Source organism: Euprymna scolopes, chromosome 13 (assembly GCF_053919585.1).
Source record: "Euprymna scolopes isolate OS-2025 chromosome 13, ASM5391958v1, whole genome shotgun sequence".
Taxonomy (NCBI): domain Eukaryota; kingdom Metazoa; phylum Mollusca; class Cephalopoda; order Sepiida; family Sepiolidae; genus Euprymna; species Euprymna scolopes.
In genome coordinates this window covers 97,425,144-97,447,927 of record NC_136494.1, presented here as the reverse complement: position 1 = coordinate 97,447,927, position 22,784 = coordinate 97,425,144, and the positions used below count along the sequence as shown (strand labels likewise).

At 32.6% G+C, this 22,784-nt stretch overlaps 1 protein-coding gene across 2 annotated transcripts in view; it reads right to left on the bottom strand.

Moving 5' to 3' along the window:
* The window catches only part of LOC145292099 (adhesion G-protein coupled receptor G6-like), a 231,992-nt gene that overhangs the window by 189,718 nt on the left and 19,490 nt on the right, over nucleotides 1-22,784 (bottom strand). The window contains exon 1 of one of the 2 annotated variants that reach the window (XM_080138184.1): nucleotides 18,831-19,270. The exons of the other annotated variant lie outside the window; for it this stretch is intronic. Within the exon in view, the coding sequence (XP_079994310.1) occupies nucleotides 18,831-18,853 (23 nt within the window). The 5' untranslated portion in view covers nucleotides 18,854-19,270. Of the gene's footprint in view, nucleotides 1-18,830; nucleotides 19,271-22,784 lie in introns of those variants that run through there. 2 annotated transcript variants of the gene reach the window in all.

Sequence of the window (22,784 nt, the reverse complement as noted above, 5' to 3'; positions counted from 1 at the left end):
AACATGTAGGAGACAGTAATGTATACAATACAAAATTAATCATTGTAGATAAACAATGCGCCTGAAGAAGGTTGAATGACACATCGGCCGGGATGTAGTCGAAAAATAATGCAAATAACGAGTTGCTGTAATAAAAGTGACGTTAAAACAACGCTTGCTTGACATCATAATAAATGGCTATAGAAACGTTTTTATTTGGAATGAAAGCTTGAATGTGGGTGTTGAAAGGGTGTTACATGGAGATTATAAGCGAAGGGTGGTGGTGGGCTTTTTTGTTATCGTAGCAAGTATTCAGTGTATCCACCTCTCCTCCAGGTACAGTTTTATAAAAGAAGCCAACAGACGTCTACCAAAATGAAAACCTTAGATTTACTTTGTCCTGGAGACTTGACTGACTTCAACCCGGCCCCAAATGTCATTTATTCATTGACCTACTTGATGAGGTCACGACGTTCGATTATTCAAATGCGACCAGGAAAATAAAATGATGTCGTGCGTTTTTGTGTTGGGATATGAAGAAAGATTAATTTAATCGGTCATTGTTCTTCACTATCTTTGACACCTTTTCTTTTGTACCGTGCCGAAAAAGACTCGGTTTGATAGAACAAAAAAAAATCCCTTCTTATAATTTGCAAGCGTGAAGGAACCCAAAACCGAAACTAAACATAACGTTTTACTTCTATAGGTAGTATCTTAAGATCCTTGATTTCCGATACATGAGAGAGGCATTATTATACATGTTCAGTTAATCAACGTTTGTTTCTCATAGATGATTTCCTATATATTTTAATCACACAAAATACATGTAAAAATATTCATCAGTTTTGAAAAAATGGAGTTATATTTTTAAAAACAGTCATTTTAATTGATCTAATTAGCCGTAACACATCTCTTATTAACTTTATATCTATCACTTTCAGCCTCCCTTACTACATGTTGTTTAATCCTAGCTCATTCTTTACGTTGTTTATGATTTTTGATTTTTTTTCTCTCTTTCTCCTACTCCTTTTATCTCCCTCCTCTTTCACTCTCCTTCATTTTCGCTCTCTTTCTCCTTCACTTTCACTCTGTCTTCCCCCCCTCTCTCTCTCTCTCTCTCTCTCTCTCTCTCTCTCTATATATATATATATATATATATATATATATATATATATATATATATATATATATATATATATATAATATATGTATTTTGAAAATATTATTTTCAAGTTTATTTATCAACGAAGTGACTATTCGCAGCCGGCTGCGGCTATTCTAAAATGCTATTCGCAGCCGGCCGGCGGCGAAACCGGAAGTTGTCGAGTCGACGGTATTGATCTCAAAATTATAAAAAAAAAACCTTACCAGAAATTTATATTCACTTTATTGAAAAGAGCATAAAATTTCACATTGAACCTGAAAATTACGTAAAAATTGAACTAATAGAAAAATTTAGATCGATTTTTAAAGTTAAAAAAGTTTTTAAAAAAGTGAACTCGTAAAAATCAATGTATTTGTATACGTAAAAAAATGGCTGCTTGTAACATCGGAGAAACGCGCTTAGACATTTTGTAAACATTGTTTTTAAAAAATAAAAAATAATACTTCTATTATGTTTTAAACGACTGTAATAGTTTATTTTGGAAGTATATTTCATAAGGAAAATAAACAACCCACTTTAAAAACAGAAATTACGAGTTTTATATATTTTATTCGCAGTTTTTTGTTGGGGGTGTCAAAAATTCCGCCTAAAATTCTGATACACCTAGCGGGCGGGCAACGAAGCCTGTAAAATGGCGACAGGTAGAGCCAGTCTCCAGGGGTTAATACCATCTAAACGGTAAATTTGCTGTGGGGTTGATTATCAGATTCGTTGTCAGCGACCCGAAAACCTGTGTAAGAAGGCAGGACTAAAGTGATCGGTGTTATGAAAGAATGGTAATATCGCGGTTCAAAAATATCAGTAAATACGCTAATTTTATTAAAAATAAACTTTGCCAAAAAACACAAATTATTTACTAAAAACAAAAATATTTCGCAACTGAGCAAGTGATAAGCCACGCCCATGCCGTTCTCTGCATGAGTACCCCAAATTCTCCGCTGAAAAACTAAAACAAATAATTAAAATGAAAAGACATGTTAAATTCTCCGCTCAAAATAAAAAATGGGAGAGAGAAAAATTAAATTCGCCACTGTGTTGGTAATTAAAAATTAAAACAACTTATTTTTTACTTGTAAACTGGTTTATTAATTGTAGAAAACAAAAATAAACGGGAGAAAAAAGCAGCTCGAAATGAAAGAAATTGTTAAATTCTATTACAAAAGAAAACAAATTATTTTTACAATTCTAGCCAAGAATTTACTTAAGATTTGTCTGACGTCACTTCCGGTCAGCTGATGCGACCGGCTGCGAATAGCATTTTAGAATAGCCGCAGCCGGCTGCGAATATCAACGGCCTTTATCAATATATTTGAAAATATATATATATATATATATATATATATATATATATATATATATATATATATATATATATATATATCGAAACATTTTACTAATAAGTTTACTTATAAAAGCACTTGCTATTAAGCTCGTTTTTAGTACTTTTGAAAGATATTGTTTTTCCTTCGTAAGAAGTAAACGCATGTATCCATTGCACCACGGCCCTTGACTAGAACTATGAATGATATTCATTATAAATCTGGATTAATTAAATTCTTACTTGAGAGATTATTACCGAATTATCCACTTCAAAATCCTTTAAAATACTAAAAACACTGAAATTTGGGGAATATTAATTAATTGATGTTTAATACCTATTGTTAAAATTTCATAAAAATCGAAGTCATCTGAATTTTCGCAAATTATAGATGGTTGAAGTCATCTGAATTTTCGCAAACTATAGATGGTTGTAGGGCAGATCCCTTGTTTGGGATAATGCTAGTCTGGTTACACTGAAGTGTTGTGATACAGCGCAACAGTCGTATGTGCACGACTATATATATATATATATATATATATATATATATATATATTAACGATAGGAAGTAATAAACAAATGAAGGAATACTTCGAATAAATAGATTGATCTAAACAAAACGGAATATCACCTTTGACGATAATACGATTAAACCCGTAGTTGGAGACGATATATATATATATATATATATATATATATATATATATATATATATATATATATATATATATATATATTTCAGTGAAATTGTCTGTATGTGTACATTTCCCTATTAAACTACTCTGTCAGATTCGAAATTTGACATAAGGGATATTGAGATTTTTTTTTTTTTTTTTTTTTTACACAGTGATCACCACTTATCAAGGCCCGGAAGCCACTCAGGGATAAGGGTTATTGCAAGTACATCACGTTAGTGAGGAGATTTTATGAAGTGTTTAATTAGGGGGGCGGTTCATTAGGAATTTGTTAACATTAGACTTGAAGACATCCAAGTTGTAGTCCGGAGGGAAGCAGGCAGACGGAACAGAGTTCCACAGGCGTGCAGTTCTAAGAAAGAAGCTTTGCTAATGAAATCCGCGTTTTGATTTAGGCACAGATATAGAGTGGGGGAAATTTTTCACAGTGGATTCAGCTAGACGGGTGTTTTTCGTGAAAGTTTGGCGAGGGGGGACCAGGGATTGGAGTTCAGACGAGCACCTGCCATGAAAATAACGATAAAACAAGGATAGGCTCGCAACGTCTCTTCTGTGGGAGAGGGGTTGCAGGGTAGAGAAAAGGGCATCCCCCACTAAACCACGAAGTCTATTTTGTACTCTGTCAAGGCATGATAGGCTGTTTTTGGCAGCTCCTGCCCAGATATGGCAACAGTATTCCATCCTTGGCCGTACTTGGCTTTTATATAGATTGAGAATTGCATCAGTAGTGAGATATCTTCGTGAGCGGTAGAAGGATCCCACCATCTTTCCTGCGACCTTGGCAACAGACTTGATGTACGTGTTCCATTTCAGATCAGGAGTAAAGGTCAAACCCAGAAGCTTGTCAAACCCGGGGCCTCACCCAGACGAGAGCCATCCATCACAATTGATGCCAGCTGGGGATCAGAGCGTTGATTGAGAAAATCTTTTAAATCGGTTTTCGAACAGAAATTTGTCTGGCAAGGGATAAAATTTCATGCATTTGATCTTTGAAAACTCTACTAACTCCGCCAATTTTTCATCTAAACACTTGAAATTTTAGATGTATGTTACAATTTTAGATGTAGGTTGATTAAACTTATATATATATATATGCACATAAAGTTATGAAAAGTACATAAGGACCGAGCAAAGCCGAGCTGAACTTCTAGTATATATATAAAAGCAAAATAGTCTATGTGTGTATCTGTGTGTGTACATTTCCCTACCAAACTACTCTGTGAATTTTCAATTTACAGACTAGAGACTTGACATAAGGGGTATTGAGATTTCTTTAATCGATTTTTCGGCCAGAAATTTGGTTGTCAAGGGGTCAAAGTTAATATGATTTGAGCTTTGAAAACTCTACTAAACTCCTCCGTCAATTTTGGGCCTAAACACTTGACATTTTAGATGTTGGTTACTTGGACATGGATCAAACTTTTTAATTTGATTTGAATCCAAAACAATAAATGTTAAAGGATCAAAATTGGGGTCAAAGTTTAAAAAATGACCTCTGCGGTATCTACCAAATTACTCAGCCAATTTTTGGTCTAAACATTTGAAATTTTACATAAAGTGTATTCAGACATAGGAAAGCTTGTTAATCAGTTTTTGGTAAAAAAAATTCGGCGACCAAGGGGTCAAAATTCAAAAGATTTTACCTTTTCGGTCTCTAGCAAACTATTTAGCCAATTATGGGTCTAAATATTTGAAATTTTACATAAAGGATATTCAGACATGCAGCAAGCTTTTTAATCAGTTTCTGGGCGAAAATTTGGCTGGCAAGAGGTCAAAGTTGAAAGAGTTGACCATTTGCAGACTCTACCAAATTCCTCCGCCAATTTTGGGTCTAAATACTTTAAATTTCAGATGTAGGTTATCAGGATATGAGTCAAACTTTTTAATATACATGTACATATGCACAAGTTATGAATAGTACATAGGGCCCGAGCAAAGCTGGGCTGAGCCGCTAGTATATATATATATATATATATATATATATATATATATATATATATATATATATATATATATATAAAGTGAAAATTACAATTGAATTTACCAAAATGATCCAAGGTGGTAAAATTAAAGTAAGTTATAAATATTAAAGAATTAATATTGATAAAATTATCTCAGCCAGATAAAAAAGCTCGATAAACCAAATAAGAAATAGAGCTTATAATATGAGCAAACAGTTAATAAAATATGATAAAAAAACACTTTGAAATGAGTTAAAAACATATTTAATTTGATTAAGTGTTTTTTAACATATTTTATTAACTGTTTGCTCATATATATATATATATATATATATATATATATATATATATATATATATAGGAAAGAACTTAATTTTGCATTTTGCCTCTCAATAATTTTATATACATTTAACTTGCTTTGAAAAAAATCAAGCTTTGCTCGATTCAAACAATTTAATCCAATCCAACATATCACATTTTTGTTTAGCTTTTTGCTTTTTAATATCGCGAGTCGAAAGTTGTTATTTATTTTTCGTTGAAATAAATTCCAACGTAATAAGAATAATATCTAGCGACACTGAGTTAAGAAGAATTGCTGGAAGAGAAATCCTTTGTGAGTCTGGGTGATGGAAGTGGAGAATAGTTAACAATAACAATATTCATTTTGTGTGTGACGTGTGAGATAATACATATAATTTGATGACGGGAATGTTGACGTCTTCTGAGGATGAAACCGAATTAATCATTACATTTCCATGAGAATTATTATCAGGTAGGCAAAAACTCGTCCCAGGATAGGTAAAACAGAACAGCTATACACCACTTTTGTTTCACGAGCATTAAAATACAATCCTATCCTTGTTTCTAGAATCTTTATTCCAATTTTGATCAAGTTCTATTACATGGATTGGATTTTAGAAAACGTATGAAATTTAGATCTTAAGCTTAAGAGGTCTTAAGAAGAACTAGAAATTCAAGAAATCTTGTGTAATTGATGGCTAATGTTTTTTTTATTTGGTTTTGGAATCTTTTGCGACGAGGCTTCATAATTTGTGCATTCATTCTTTGTTTTTTCGAACTATTATCCTCATCTTCATATTATTGTTATTATCCACAACAGGATACAAATGATGAGTCTTGTAACTGTATCCCCAGCAATCACTGCCTTCCATAGTTGTTGTTGTCTCAACACGTTTTGGCCAACTAATAGTGTGGCCTGCTTAGGCAGAATCTTAAGAGAATTCTCACCAGGAACTTTAGAAACTCAACGCCTGTATCCACTGCGCCACGGGCCTGACTATAACTATAAATGATATTCATTATAAATATGATTTATTTGTATTCTCAAGTTAGAGGTAAAATCTTTTAAGATACTAAAAATAACTGAAAATTGGAGAATATTTATTAATTTATGTTTAATACCTTTTGTTAAAATTTCACAAAAATCGGTAGTATCTGAATGTTTACAAAGGATTTCTATTCCCTTTACCACCTTTGCATAAAACTAAATTAAACTAAATGTAACCCACATTACAACCCATTATGCCTAACAACAGTGTTTCAGTTGTAACTGCTTTTTCAAGTAATTGAATTAAATTATAATTTTTATATATTTATATATTTTTTACTTTGCATGTAGTTTGCTTACGAATAATTGATACAGAACAAAATATGACATTCGCACAGGCATTCACCGGCAATAATAGACATTCACCGGTAATAATAGGCATTCATTGTTAATAAACGGCATTCATCGGTAATAATCGACATCCATCAGTAATAATCATTAATAATGAACATCGGTAATAATCGACATTCATCGATAATAATTGGCATTCAACGGTAATGATCGACATTCATCGGTAATAATCATCGGTGATAATCGACATTTATTGGAAATAATCGGCCTTCATCGGTAATAATCGACATTGGTAATAATCGAATTTACCGGTAATAATCGATATTCATTGGTAATAATCGACATTCACTGGTAATAATCAACATTCATCGGTAATAATACACATTCACCGGTAATATTGGTAATCGATCCATCGTTAATTATTCACCGGTAATAATCGACATTCGGTAATAATCGGCATTCATCGGTAATAATCGACATTCATCGCTAATAATCAACATACATTGGTTATAATCGACATTCATTGGTAATAATCGGCAATATTTCTCCGGTGATTTCTTACGTAAACTTAAACAACTTTAGTGGATAACGACCTTTTTTCTTTGGGGGATTTTCTGGCATTTTACGTCGTTTTCCATGGCTTAATTTCACTGGGTCATCCCCGTAACGATGTTTGTTGTGATAAAAACTTACGTTAGCAAACTTCTGTTATCGATGGAACCAGCAACACAGAAAATGAAAACGGAGAAAGAAAGCAAACTTTCTGTTTCGCCTCGAACGCCATTAATTCACAGAAATTTTATGACTGGAAACATGACATCGTCAATTTCAGTTATGTACATGAGAAAGTAGTTTTATTTTTTACAAATTTACGTTTCTTTTAATTTGCCAGGAAATATTTCTTACTTAACTTTATTGCTTCAGCAGATGAATAAACTAGTGTTTTCTTTTTCTTTTTTTTTTTCATGCGACTCCAGTCAACCGACTTTTACCTAACATTGCCAGGCTTTATTTTAGTGTATACTCATTCGAATAAACATACCTATTGATATATCTCTCTATAATGCATCTCTTCCTCGAATAAGTATCTCTCTAAGTAGATAATGTCGGCGGAAGATAATGAAATTCTGAGGGTTTTATCCATGTATTGTTTGCTGCTATTATTGTTGTTTTTGTTAGTATTGTTTCAAGTGTTCGAATGTACAAAGGAGTTTTATTAACATATTTCTGAATATTGCATGATATCTTAAAACTGTAGTGCAGACTTCAAGTCTTCTATCTTTACACCACCAACGCTCTGATTCCCACATGGCCACAATTGATATGATTGGCTCTCAAAGAAACACCCTGCTTCGACAAGCTTTGGAGACTGACCTTCACCCCTCACCTGAAATGGAAGATCCACATCAAATCTGTTGTCAAGGTCACCGTAAAAAATGGTCGCGTCTTTCTACCGGCCCAGAAGGTATCTCACTCCAAACGCAATCCACTACATGTATATTAGTCGAATACTCCCTAAAATGAAGTATTCTTGCTATATCTGACAAGGAGCTGCCCAGTACCTATCCTTCCTTGACAGAGTTCAAAACTATCTCTGAAACCTGGTGGACGCTGCCCTTTTCTCCTCCCTGCAACCTCTTTCCTTTCGTCGAGAGCCTGTCTCTACTTTACCGTTATTTTTGCCACAAGTATTCGTCTGAGCTTCATTAAATGGTCTCTCCCGCTAACTTCGACTGCTACCAACAAGTAACCCTACTCTTTACGAGTTCCCAAATCTAAACGCAAATTCCATGAACAAAGCTTTTATACTAGAACTGCCTACCTGTTAAACTTTGTTCCACTGAACTGCTTTCCAGCTGACTACAACATGGTTGTCTTCAAGTCTAATGTGAACAAGTTTTTGATATCCTGCCCCCTAATATATATATATATATATATATATATATATATATATATATATATATATATATATATATATATATATATATATATATTCGTATTTAGGTAAAAATGCATTTTCGTAAATAAGTGAATTCATTCAAAACATATCGCTAAAACAAAAACAAACAACATCAAAGTAAATCGCGATATATCCAAACAGTTTGCGGGATGGGTGAGTGGTCATTACCGTGGGGTCCCAATTTCGAATCTCGCTAGATTCAGCCACTCTGATGAGTCGTGGGCGACAAAACACGTATAAGTGGATAATTATATTTTAAAAATAATATATATACCGCTCCCCATGTGGGGGTACTAAATTGGCTAAAGGGAAAATTATTCCCAATTCGCATTTAGGTAAAAATGTACTTCCGTAAATAATTGAATCCATTCAAAACATATCGGTAAAACAAAAACAAACAACATCTATATATATATATTGGTCTGAGGTTCGATCCCTAGAAAAAGTTGAACTACGCTGACGAGAGGTAACGACTTTGAAACACGCGTGTACGTAGATTACTGTTTTAAAAATAATAAATAAATAAAAATGTTATATACGTCCAAACAAATTAAAAAGGGCGACTTTCTAAGTAAATAAAAAAATGAGCTTCGAGGCGGAGCCAATATTAACCATATGTATCGCTTGAAAAAACAACAATATATATGTATGTATGTGGGTGTGGGTGTGGGTGTGTGTGTTTGTTGTGGGCAGAGAGAGAGAGAGAGAGAAGAGAGCAAGAAAATGAAGGAAGTAAAACATGTTTCAACAGTCAATCTTGTCTGCCACGGACGTGCAAGTCGACCGCTGGCCTGAAAAATCACCTTCGGGACCATGGACGTGGCTTGTGTGTCACTGACGATTCACCCAGTAACTGTGGTGAGGATGGTCATGAGCATTGAGATGGCTAACGTCTGTTAAGACGGAGCAATTGCTCTCTCTCTCTCTCTCTCTTTCTCTCTTTCTGTCTCTCATATATATATATATATATATATATATATATATATATATATATATATATATATATATATATATATATTCTTGGTTAAAATTTATTATTGTTTTGTAATATTTACGGAACCAACACGCTGTAAAGGAAACAAAGACAAAAAAAAAAAATAACTTGACTCCTTTTTTTCGTAACATCGATATTTAATTTTTTTATTCTTCCGCCACGCGTGACTTCTTGTTACGATGATATGTCACCCCATCTCTAATGTGATCGTCTCGATTTCCTTTTTATAATCATTATTTTTTTTTACAGTGACGTCATTTCGCATACATTTGCATACGCACGTCCGCGCTCTGTTACATTTGTACAATAAACTTAATGTGTTAATCCCGGTCTATGTTCGTATAATTATTCCTCCTCGAATTATTATTTTGCTTATATTGAAATTCACGATATAACATATCCTTTTCTTTTTTTTCTATTTTTTTTTTCACATTGTATTGCTTGTGTCGCTCATATAAGATTACTCTTTTTTACTGTTTCACTATTCGTTGCCAGTTTCTATGATCGTTAACAAGAGATCACGTGAGAAAGCGAGTTATACAAGTAAATCATTCCGTTCATTTAAATGTGACATTCCTGCCTTGGCTGAATCCGAGCAGCCAAGTATCTTTTTTACTTTATTTTATTGATTTTGCTTTCTTAGTCCTAATTCTTTATTTGTTCAAATTGGCTGCATGTCGGCAAATTTACGAGTTTACTTGGCGCGCATAAAAATGATATCGTGAGAAAATTAAAACACACACCTTCATTTTTCTAATTAGCTAATATACCCGTCTAAACCGGGTCAGAGGTTATGACTATAACCTTTAAAATAACACATTGTCCTTAGAATAGCTACGAAATATCAATAGAAATCCTCGAGTGTGGAAACCAATATTAGATATTGACCGAGCAACGCCAAGTTAGCTGAACTATTATTACTCTGATCGTTATTAATATTTGTAGAAGTAGAATGCAAGAAAAAAAATGTTATTATAGCGAAATAAATATTAAGATAAAATTATTAATTTTAAAATGTTTTAATAGAAAAGAGTGTTAGTTTTCATAACTAGCACAAACAAAAATGTTAATTTGGTGGAAAAGAACATTAGAACATAAACAAAATGACGTTAAGTGATGTTACCTCAAGTAACAGCATTAGCTGGATATTCCAACAAACTAGATGAATTCTTGTTTTGGAACCCAGTAGGATCAAGAGTAACAAGAAAGATATAACATAGATAACTGATCAATTGTGGGGCGGAGATTAGTGTTCTTCACTGCTTTACGAACTCAACATATTTGAAAGATAGAAGTCTGAACACTCGAATATCTATGTGTTATCTATGTGCCAACTTAGCTGGACAATTATTATTATGATTGTTATTGTTATTTGTAAAAGTAAAATCTCAGAATAAATGTTATCAAAGTGAAATAAATATTTACAGATAAAATTATTTATGTTAAAATATTTTGCAAAAATGTTAACTTGGTGAAAAATGTGTGAACATGAACAAAATACGTGACGGAGGTAGGTCATCCGATTTGTGTCTTGGTCATGTGAAGTTAATGACGTAACGAGATAGCTTGGCAATGCACGTAATGCGTTTAGTTCGAGTTTGGAAAAAGACTAGAAAAGTCAGGCAAGTTAACACGAAAGATATCGTCTCTGCGTTTTGGAAGCTGGGCGAAAGGCGACTTTATCATACTGTAGAAATTACAGCGTCTTGCAGCTCCGATGGGAAGCCAAAAATAATATCAAATATATAATCTATTGATGTTTTGTTTTCTTTCTTGAATAATGAGAAGATACGAAGACACAACGGAGAAAGGTATCTTATTTGCCCGTGCACTATACAGCCTGATGTTAATGAACTGTTTTATTATATGTGAAGCACTCACACATACAACAATAGAAGAATATTTTAACCACTAAACGTCACACACTGTATATATAGCGTTAAAGTGAATTTGTTAAAGAGACGTTGTTTATATACCAGCCCACAACAAAGCACATTAACAAGTGGTGGGACAAACATAGGTAAGTTGGAATAGAAATAGAGCAAAAATATCGAAAGGAAATTACACGACACTAAGAAAACTAAAATTGCCGAAAATCCTATAATATGAGACCTCCCACTTTTAAATTTGGCGATACTATCCTCGGTTGGTGCAACACGAAATCTTTTTGAATGGCCATAGAAGAGGTGATACTATTCAGATCTTTTGTAAAAGGATACATAGAGTTCTGGAATATAATAAAGGTATACTTTCGCTAACATTTCAGAGAAAATCAACGGTCGCTATCAGAAATGTAGCCATGGCATAGATCGACTACAAACATGAATAATAGAATCTTTTAAAAATGTATAAAATACCAAGCAGAGTCATCAACGTATTAGAAAACGCAATGAGAACATGGAGACTGAAATTAACAGCTGAAGAACAACACATAACAGAAATTAACATACAAAGAGGCATCTTCCAAGGAGATTCATTATCACCATTGCCGTTTATAGCCATGACACCCCTGAACAATATACCGAGAAAGTGTCAAGCTGGATACAAGGATACAAGTTCTCTAATACAGAGGAAAAAATGAACCACCTAATATACATGGACGACCAGAAAAAATTAGACAGAATAGCATAGCATATCCATACAAAAGTAATTCATATTTTGTTGGCAATTCGTTAAGACTACGCAAAATAAAGTGCTAGGAAACGAATGAGCATTCGAAGAAATCAAGAACGTTCAAGATGAAAGAAGAGTTGTTTCTTATGTTTTAGGTTATTCGGACTAATGTTATCTTGAAAGTGTTATGTTATATGCCGATATAACTTCCGACCTTCTTCAATTGTATCTTGTCGAACTCGTGAATTTTCTATTTAATTCAGGAATATTACTGAATTTTGAATAGAACCCTTTATTTAATCCACGCGAACAAGATGCTCTCGTTCCGGCAGCCTTGACCGGGTAGAAATACTAAATGATTCGCAGTTGTATTTCGAGTATCCCGCGCAGTAATGATTAAACCATTAGCCTCCAAAAGAATGTCACTTACAACTGAATATTACCAAGTACATTATCTTGCGAAAAATGCTAGTATTAATTCTGGGAGTCATTAACTTATTCTTGTTTTTAAATGTACAATTTTACTACTTATCACTATAGATCAGTAATTATTAGTACAATATGACATTATATATATATATATATATATATATATATATATATATATATATATATATATATATATAAGAAATGGTAATTAATAAAAACTGAAGAAAGTGCTCAATACTGTTGTAGAGCAAACATGCGTTTTATTTTTTATTACCGTATCTTTCTGTTAAGTTACATTATTGTTTCAGCTACACGGCCGTTTTTTTTTCGGTCGTCCCTAGCTTCCTCGGACTTTTACAGAAAGTTTTCTGTAAAAGTATAATTACAGAAAGTTTTCTGTAAAAGTCTGAGGAAGCTACGGACGGCCAAAAAAAAAAACGGCCGGGTATCTGAAACAATAATGTAACTTAACAGAAAGATACGGTAATAAAAAATAAAACGTGTATATATATTAACTGTAACGTTATTTATTATTTATAATTAATGGCTCTTATATTGTATTAACTTCTATGCTAGGTCTACTTACTAAGTGATCGTTACCTAGCACATGCGCTACTTCTTTAAGTCATTTTACTCTTACTCTCCACCGTTCTTCTCTGTTTATAATTTTTACTTCATCCTATGAGAGTCGTTTTAATAATAATAATAATAATAATAATAATAATAATAATAATAATAATATATACATATGTGTGTGCGTGTGTGTGTGCGTTCGTATGTGTAAAAATACTTATAGAAAATATAATGACTACATCATCCAGTTCTTTCCAGAAGAAAATCGATAAGTTGGAAAGTGTGCAAACGCGAATTAAGAGACATGAAATATCCAGTTATTCAATTATATATATATATATATATATATATATATATATATATATATATATATATATATATATATATATATTACTAATGTTTATTCTCTGATGAAAAGAGTCTATCTTTAGAAAACCTATGGGTTTAGGGTTTTCTTTTTTATAATTATTTGTTTTAATTTTGATGGATTAATAAGTATTGTAAATTATTCAATTTTTATTTTAATCGATCTATTATATTGAACTTTTTATTATCTCAATATAATGAAGATGTTTCCTTCTTAATATATATATATATATATATATATACAGAGAGAGAGAGAGAGAGAGAGAGAGAGAGAGAGAGAGACAGGGAGGGTAGGTAAAGCGAGAGAGGGAGAGAGATTAAATTTCACCCTGCTTTCTTTGCCTGAATGAAAACCTGTTTATCACAAAATTTAAGGATAGGGATAGGCTCTTAAAAGACAATTAATTATAAATATTATAAATCACGCATACGAAGCCATCTACTTACCCTTAATTTATCACTGGAAAAGTCTAATCTTATATAGTTCCTGTACTACTTTAATTTTATTCCTAATTAATGAATTTTCCACAAACTAGTAAATCTACTTAACTTCTAACTACACTATCTTTATTGCATTTTCATACATTCATTTCTAACTTTTTTTCAAATTTTTATTATTTACAACTGTCTTTATTTTTTACTCAACTTTTATTGCTCTGTTGTTTGTTTTGTAAGCTTATATGTTTTAGATATTTATTTGTTACCCTCTTTTTAATGATGATATTTTTTAATGGTGTAATTTTTAATTATGTTATTTTTCCATGTTATTTTTAATAGTGTTAATTTTAATGATGTTATTTTTGTATATTCTTATGTATTATTATTTTATAGCTCATTTTGATTAATATTATATCATCTATATTGGATAGTATGTCTACATTATATACCTGTGAATGTTTAAATTTATGCGTGTGGTATTTATGCGTCGTTTTTATTATGAGTTTAGAAACCTTGTTACACTAAATATAGTTTAACTTTAATTGTAATTTTTAAATCTATAATTTAAAATTTTAATCCTTACATCTTGATTATTGGCTGAGATTGCTAAGCATTTTCTTCGAATATTCTCTTTCTTTCACTTTATCTCAAAAGTATCGATTATTACCAATACTTCCAGAAAGTTTTAACCGTGATTTGTAATTTCTTTACTCTAATTCTGAAATATGTATAATTAAATTTTATAATAATTACCACGTGCACTTTAAATTATAAATTACATGTACCTTTATATTACATAAACTTAAATCTGTATGGACTCTGTGACAATATATACTTGATAAATGTTGGTTGTAGGATTTATTTGTTATATAAATTGTTAAATATTTTAATTTCTTTTGAATATCCTTTAAAATTTATTAATTATTATTGTCATTATCATCATATTTTTTATTTTATCATTACTATTATATTCGTTCTTTTTCTTCTTCTTTTTCTTCTTCTTCTTCTTCTTCTTCTTCTTCTTCTTATTATTATTATTATTATTATTATTATTATTATTATTATTATTATTATTGTGTTACTATTGATTGCAATAATTATTATCACCATAATAAATTTCAGTAATATATTATTATATATATTTTTTTAATTCGTTTTTTTCACCGATAAATTAACATGGAATTTAAATCTTCACCCAAAATAATGTTTAACGAGCTAAGTCGTTTAAATTGGATTCAACTTGCATAATAGTTATTTATCGTTGACCTATATTTTTTTAACTAGACGTTTGTATCTAAAACTGTTTTACTTTCGGTTTGTCTACTTTACAACCTATGCCGCTTACGCCCACATATATTTTGAGACATGTTGCTGTTTATGTGTTTTTATTGATATGCATATCCAAAGGTTTTTATCGAGTTGATCTTTAAATCTTATAGTTTTGTGATTTTTTAATGTTATTTTTCATCTTATTTTCATTATTAGCAGGCCCTATGTACTGTTCATAACTTTATGTGCATATATATATATATATTAAAAATTTTGACTCATGTCCAGGTAACCTACATCTAAAATTTCAAGTGTTTAGACCCAAATTTCGCCGAATTGTTTGGTAGAGTCTGCAGGGATCAACTCTTTCAACTTTGACCTCTTGGCAGCTAAAATGTCGTCCAGAAACTGATTGAAAAGCTTGCTGCATGTCTGAATACACTTTATGTAAAATTTCGAAAGTTTAAACCCAAAATTGGCTTAATAGTTTGCTAGAGAGAACAAAGATCAAATCTTTAGAATTTTCACCATTTGACAGTTAAATTTTCGGCTAAAAAAGCGATTAAAAGGCTAGCCCATGTCTGTATACACTTTATGTAAAATTTCAAATGTTTAGAAAAAAATTGAGTAATTTGGTAAAGACCACAGAGGTAATTTTTTTAACTTTGACCCCAATTTTGACCCCTTAATCTTTATTGTTTTGGGTTCAAATCAACTTAAAATGTTTGATCCATGTCCAAATAATCTACATCTAAAAATTTAAGTGTTTGGACCCAAAATTGGCGAAAGAGTTCGGTAGAGTTTCAAAGGTCAAATCATTGAACTTTAAGCCCTTGACAGCCAAATTTCTGACCGAAAACCAATAAAAAAGGTCTTTCGAAATCTCAATGCCCCTTATGTCAAATCTCGAATCTGTAGAATGAAAATTGACACAGTAGTTTGGTAGGGAAATGTACATACACAGACACAAACCATTTCGCTTTTATAGATATACTAGCATGGGTGCCTGGCGTTGCCCGGATATTTGGAGGTGTATGCTGAGCAAAAAAAAAGGGTTACTTTTTAAAATTTTTATTCCCTTTAACATTTATTGTTTTGGGCTCAAATCAGATTATTAAGTTATATCCATGTTCAAGGAACCTGTATCTAAAATTTCAAGTGTTTAGACCCAAAATTGTCGGAAGAGTTTGGTAGAGTTCTCAAAGGTCAAATCGTTGAACTTTGACCCCTTAATCCCCAAATTTCTGGCCAAAAACCGATCACATCGATTTCCCAAATCTTAGTGCCCTGTATATCAAATTTCGAGTCTGTAGACTAAAAATTGACAGAGTTATTGCGTAGGGAAATGTACACAGACACACAGATACACAGACACACAGACACTTTCACTTTTATACATATACTAGCATTTCAGCCCGGCGTTGCCCGGGTGTTTGGATGTGTCTGTTGAGAAAAAAAAAGTGGTAGTAGGAAAGCAGGCTCGAACCCGTACCGCAAAGGAGGAAAAGAACGGGGAAAAAACCTGACGTCCATGCTGCTACGACCACCTCCAAACCGGAAGTGGCATTTTTTTTTAAATTAAGGCTAGACAATCTAAAGGAGAGGATAACTTTCAAAAATATCGGCGAAAAAGTGCCCCGCCTGTAGAAAAGTGCCTAGTTGAAGGGGAAGATATTAATGTTTTTTAGCCAATTTTTTCCCAGGTGTGTCTAGGTCGTTTAGTAAGGAACCTTGAGTGGAGAGAGGTGTTTAAAAAAAAGTGGTAATAGCGGGGGGGGGGGCGATCAAAACAACATTCGCAGACCATGTGGAGAGGTCTTAAAAAATGTTAGTGGCGGGGGAAGGGAATCAAACAATAGTAGGCAGCCTGGGTGAACCAAAAAGCATCCAAATAGTAATTGTCTCAGTATGTAGGGTGTCCCCCTACATTCACCAAGAACCAATTACATAACAGATACTACCCGGCCCGAAGGCCAGGCGTTTGCATGCGAATAGTTTCGCTTTATTTATACGAAAAAGACAAACAAACAATGCAGACGACGGCACGGTGGGAATTTTTTTTAACTCGATCAAAAGAAAAAAAAGAAAAAAAAGAAGGAAAAAAGATGTCCGTTTGCGAATGTGAGATATTACGATCTGAGAAGTATGCGGAAACTTCTTGCGGAATCTAAACGGCGTGAGAAACCTGATGCAAAAAGCCTTTCGCGGACATACAAAAACGCTCGTGCCCATTTCGCCCTTTACATAATAGACTAGCGAGGGGTACCCGGCGTTGTCCGGGTGTTTGGAGGTGTGTGTGGAAACTCCGGTGTTTAAAAAAAAAGTAAGTATGAGGATCGAACCTGAACCGTTGAGGCAAAGTTGTAAATTAAAGTGTGAAAAAAAAAAAAAAAAAACGTGCAACGTTAACCATTGCCCCACCGCAAGATGCTAACGGAAACACGTTTGAATTTATTTAATTACTTGGATTTGGCAGGTGCTTGTTTTAATGAGTTAATGGGGTCAAGTTTGACTGCGGGATAGTATTTCATTTACTGCGGAACGCTTTTTTATTTATTTTCCCAAGATGTTATAGGAAAAAGACTAACCCACATGCGGCGAGCGACAAATGTTGAATATTTATCTTCCCGAAATCGAGCAAATTAAATAGACCGGCGAGCTTCGTTGTTAACTCTGAGATATTACGATTTATATGTGATATAAAAAGTTTTAAAAAGTTGTGAACCGACCGACCGCTTCTCTGAAAATAGCCTTTTGTAGACATACAGAAAAAGCGAACACACATACATACATACATACATACATACATACATACATATATTTTCGCTTTTATATATATAGATTAACATTTTGGACGAATACAATACGTTAACACATAGGATTGTAGATGCTTCATTTTAGATATATGGAATACAACTTGATTGACTATTTCCAAATCTAATTAACTTTTTTGACTTTACTAATCAACTCACACCTCGGATGGTATTTTCTTCCGTTGGGATCTTGATTATTTGATATGTTCACATTTAACTGGCGTTTTGGATTTTAATATAATCTATTTAGACTTCGAATTTCAGATTCTTCCTTTTGGACTACACAGAATACAATTCATTTGATTGATTAATCAATCGATTAATTATTTTATCTTTTACTTTCACTATTTTATTCTATTTAATTGTATTGAAAATTCCTTTGAGTTCACAAAAAATGTTATTTATATATTTTCAAGTTTATCTTAATCAATTATACATTTTTACTAATGTTAATTCTTTGATGAAATAAGTCTACCCTTGAAAATCCTTGGGTTAAGGATTTTTGTTTATAATAATTCTTTGTTTAAATTTTTGATTGGTCAATAAATATTGTGTGTGTGTGTGTGTGTGTAATTTATACAATTCATGGCAGTTAAATGTAATAATTTATTGTCTTACCTTATGGCAGAATCCTGAACCATTTGACAACATCTCCGAAAAGATGATGAAAGGATATATAACTGAAATAGTAGATTTGACTAGACTATCGAGGCTTTGTAAAAAATGTCGAATTGTCTAAAGACGTGACTTGCACTCATTTCGTGGCGGGTTTTATTGTTCCTTTCGTGTATACAAAGAAAATTGTCCTGCTGTTTCATTAAAAGGCGCCGATATAATGTCTGCACTTTTATCCCTTTCCGTTTCTAAAGTTTTGTTGCTCATAAATGTGTAATATATATTTTTTTAAGTTGGGGAATCAATGGTGTTATTGTCTGTTAATGAGAAGATAATGTTTGACGGCAAGAAAAACTACCAAAGAAGGATCCAGAAATTAATGCATTCTGGATGGTATTATTTGTCACGTATTTGATGAATCAGTTGTTTTTTTTTGTTTGTTTTTTTTTTTCCGGTAATAAAAATGTCGTCCGTCAATAAAATAAAAATATTGTCTGTTTTCTGACAAAAATGGTGACAAAAGCTGACCTTCGTTAGAAGTCGATAAAACCAAGGCAAATGGCGGCGAGGGAGAATATGAACAGGTGAGAAACAAAAAGAAAATTTATAACGTGATGTACAAATGCTAAAATGAATAAAACACGTTAGATGCGTGCATTTAATCTGCGCGTTTAGCATGAAGGTGACATTCCAAAGTGTGATACAACAGCAAACATTTTATTCCACACGTGAGGCCGGCTGACCAAAGTCAGTGCCTTTTCGAACTTAAGCATCACGGATAGCTATTTCAAACTTAAATGTGACCGACCAAAACAAGAATTCTATTTTAAACTTAAGCGTGACAGATCGACTGATGAAGAGGGTCTTATGAGACTGATTGAACGATTATAATTGTAACGCATACTTGCTAATTTGCATACGTGCTTTAACGGCTGCTGTTGCTAATGTTTTCGCTCGGCAACTATCCTTCTGTTCCTGCTTATATTTTCATACACACACGCGTGCGCGCACACACACACACACACACACACACACACACACACACGTACGAGCGCGTTCCATTCCACAAATAAGATACGCCAATTCAATGTGCGCGTTTTGTGATGAAAATGCCATTTCAAATTCAATTGATTTTGTTGATTGATGGTGTTTTGTCTCGCGTAGAATAGATTCACTACCATTTATCTCCCTTTGATGACCTTTTTTTCACAGGGAATACCTTCAGCCTTGTCATTGGCAAACGTTTCTGGTGCTTGTCCTGATATTTTTACCTGTTTTCTTCACCTCTTATGAATTTTTAAAACGGAGTTTATGTCCATAATATTCTCTCTAAAAACCTTTAAAATAATTCAAAGAAACTGAAATTTGGGGAATATTTATTAATTGGTGTATAATACCTAGTCTGTTGTTTATAATTTTGATATATGCATACAAATAGTACGGCAATATCTAAAATCTAAGGCTTAAAAGGTCTTAAGAAGCAACTGAAATTCAGGAAATATTGCTTAATTGGGGTTTAATGACTGCGGATAAAATTTAAAGCAAATCTGAAATATTTGAATTTTCAAATGGAAAGTTTTGACTATATTACGCCCATGGAATACCCCAACGAAACTGAAATTTGGAGAATATTCATTAATTGATGTCTGTCTCGAGTTTAATAAGACTCGCACTGTCAACAAAGTTCCAAGCAATGTTCCATTCCATCACCGCAATATTGCATGTCTGTGCTTGCTTTGGAAATGGAAAATGAAAACGGCATTAACCATATGTGGGTTTAACCGGTTTCGTCCAAAGGAGGAAAGTTTCATGGGAGTATGAAATTCACCTCTCTGTTTCTTGCTTCTCCGAGTGTAGCATCATTATCAAAATTAAATGTAACGTGAAAAGACATCCCTCAATCCAACTCCCTATTTAAAGGATCTTTGTAGACATGGTCCTTAATTCATAGTAGCGCCTTATGCGTCAGTGGAAATGCATCTTGTTTGGATTGAGAGTAAAAGAAATGTTAACATTTCACAAAAATCGGAGGTATCCATGCTGATAGTCATATGATTAATTTAAACTAAATATATCCCTCATTACCTACATTTACATCTAACAACTGTATCGCAGAATTCATAATGATCAGTTAATTAGTTGAAGAAAGAGTGAATCATGTGCATATAAATATACAAACATATTTACATATATATAAGATTCGTCCGGGCGATGTGGAGTAACCCTTCTCAGTTGTATAAAATAGTACGGTAGGCGAATTGGTTCAAATACGTAGAATGATGAGATTGTGCCATTCAGGCTGAGAACAGAATCACAACCCCTCTTCATCAAATTAATTAAAGGTCATTTCAGGTCGGAATCGACTGAAGTCGGAGAAATCATAAAACGAATAATAATAATAATAATAATAATAATAATAATAATAATAATAATAATAATAAATTAACAACTAGCGATACCTGTGGAAATTCCACAGGGGCTCATTCATATGTAATATATTGATGTTTGCATTCTGTAGATGTTCAGCGTAAATGGAGACGCTTTGATATTATTATATTTCTTTTGTTAAAACTGCACAAGTATCTATCTAAGCTAGCAGGGACACCCGGAGTAGCCCGGTCGTAAAGTACGCTTAAATATGATATTTTAATTATTGCAGATTTTGTATATATTATTACAGAGTTAATGGTCTATCGATTTTTATATATTATAAAGTTGCGATTTCAAATATGATATATATATATATATATATATATATATATAATATATATATATATATATATATATATATATATATATATATATATATATATATATATATATATGACTAGGGTGCATCAGCTTGAATTGGAACCGAAACAAAAAATTATGAAAAAATATTTGCATATAAATATATCACTTCAGTTCCTTCAGCTATAATTGAAACCGAAACAAAACTTATGAAAAATTCTTGGTAAATTTATTTATTACAAGAAATGGAAGCTCATAACAATCAAGCGACAGTCACTTGGATGTAAGCGTGACACACAAAATAAATAACACGTGCTATTCTATTAATATAGAGATAATAATTTCCATATATAATAAAAAAGACTGCAGAAATTCCCTTCTTTACCAAAGTATCGTAGGTTTGCAACAACAGATGCCACATACAAATTCAATATATCTACACTATTAACCACTATCTTCTATCACTTTCGAACACCTTTGTAGACACATAAAATCGTGAAAATACTACATTACATCATATGAGCAACACCATCTCAATCGAAACATCTTTAGAGGAAGAGGTACCTATTTTCCCTCTAAATATTTAGTCCTACCACCGCCACCAGGCCACACCGGGAGGAAGTTTACATGTTCCGCAAATTCTACGCTTACACCGCTCATAACTGGCTCATACACACAAAGATATACCATTAACTTTCCCATAGTAGACTAAAAAAAATAATAAAACGTCCCTCGGAAAAGTCCGCTGCCTCTGATTGGTTTTCCGCTAATAGTCTTATTCTGGAATTAGATCATTCAAAGGAACACTTCAGAACATTAAAATATGGCGTCGTTAGGACACACATTGATTCGCATGGCATAAATCACAGTTAATAGGCACTGAATTTCCAACAACTTAGTTACACTCCTTTTACTTAAGTGTGTAGCTTCTCTGCTAAGACTAAAACATACACAAACATACGTATAATATATAGTAGTAAATAATCTTCTACATTCTTCTTTCTTTCTGTCTTTTTTTCTTTCTTTCTTTAGTGGTTGACCAATTTTATATCAGTCGGGGTTTAATGATTAATATTTGCTTATTTTTCCTTTTACACATCTGATTATACACATTATCTGGTATTTTTACAGTTTAAATCCCGTTTTTCCGTGAGTCTCGCTCGGCGACGTTCAGCGAACTACGAAAACCATCGGATTATAATGAGCGAATGAAGGTCTATATATATA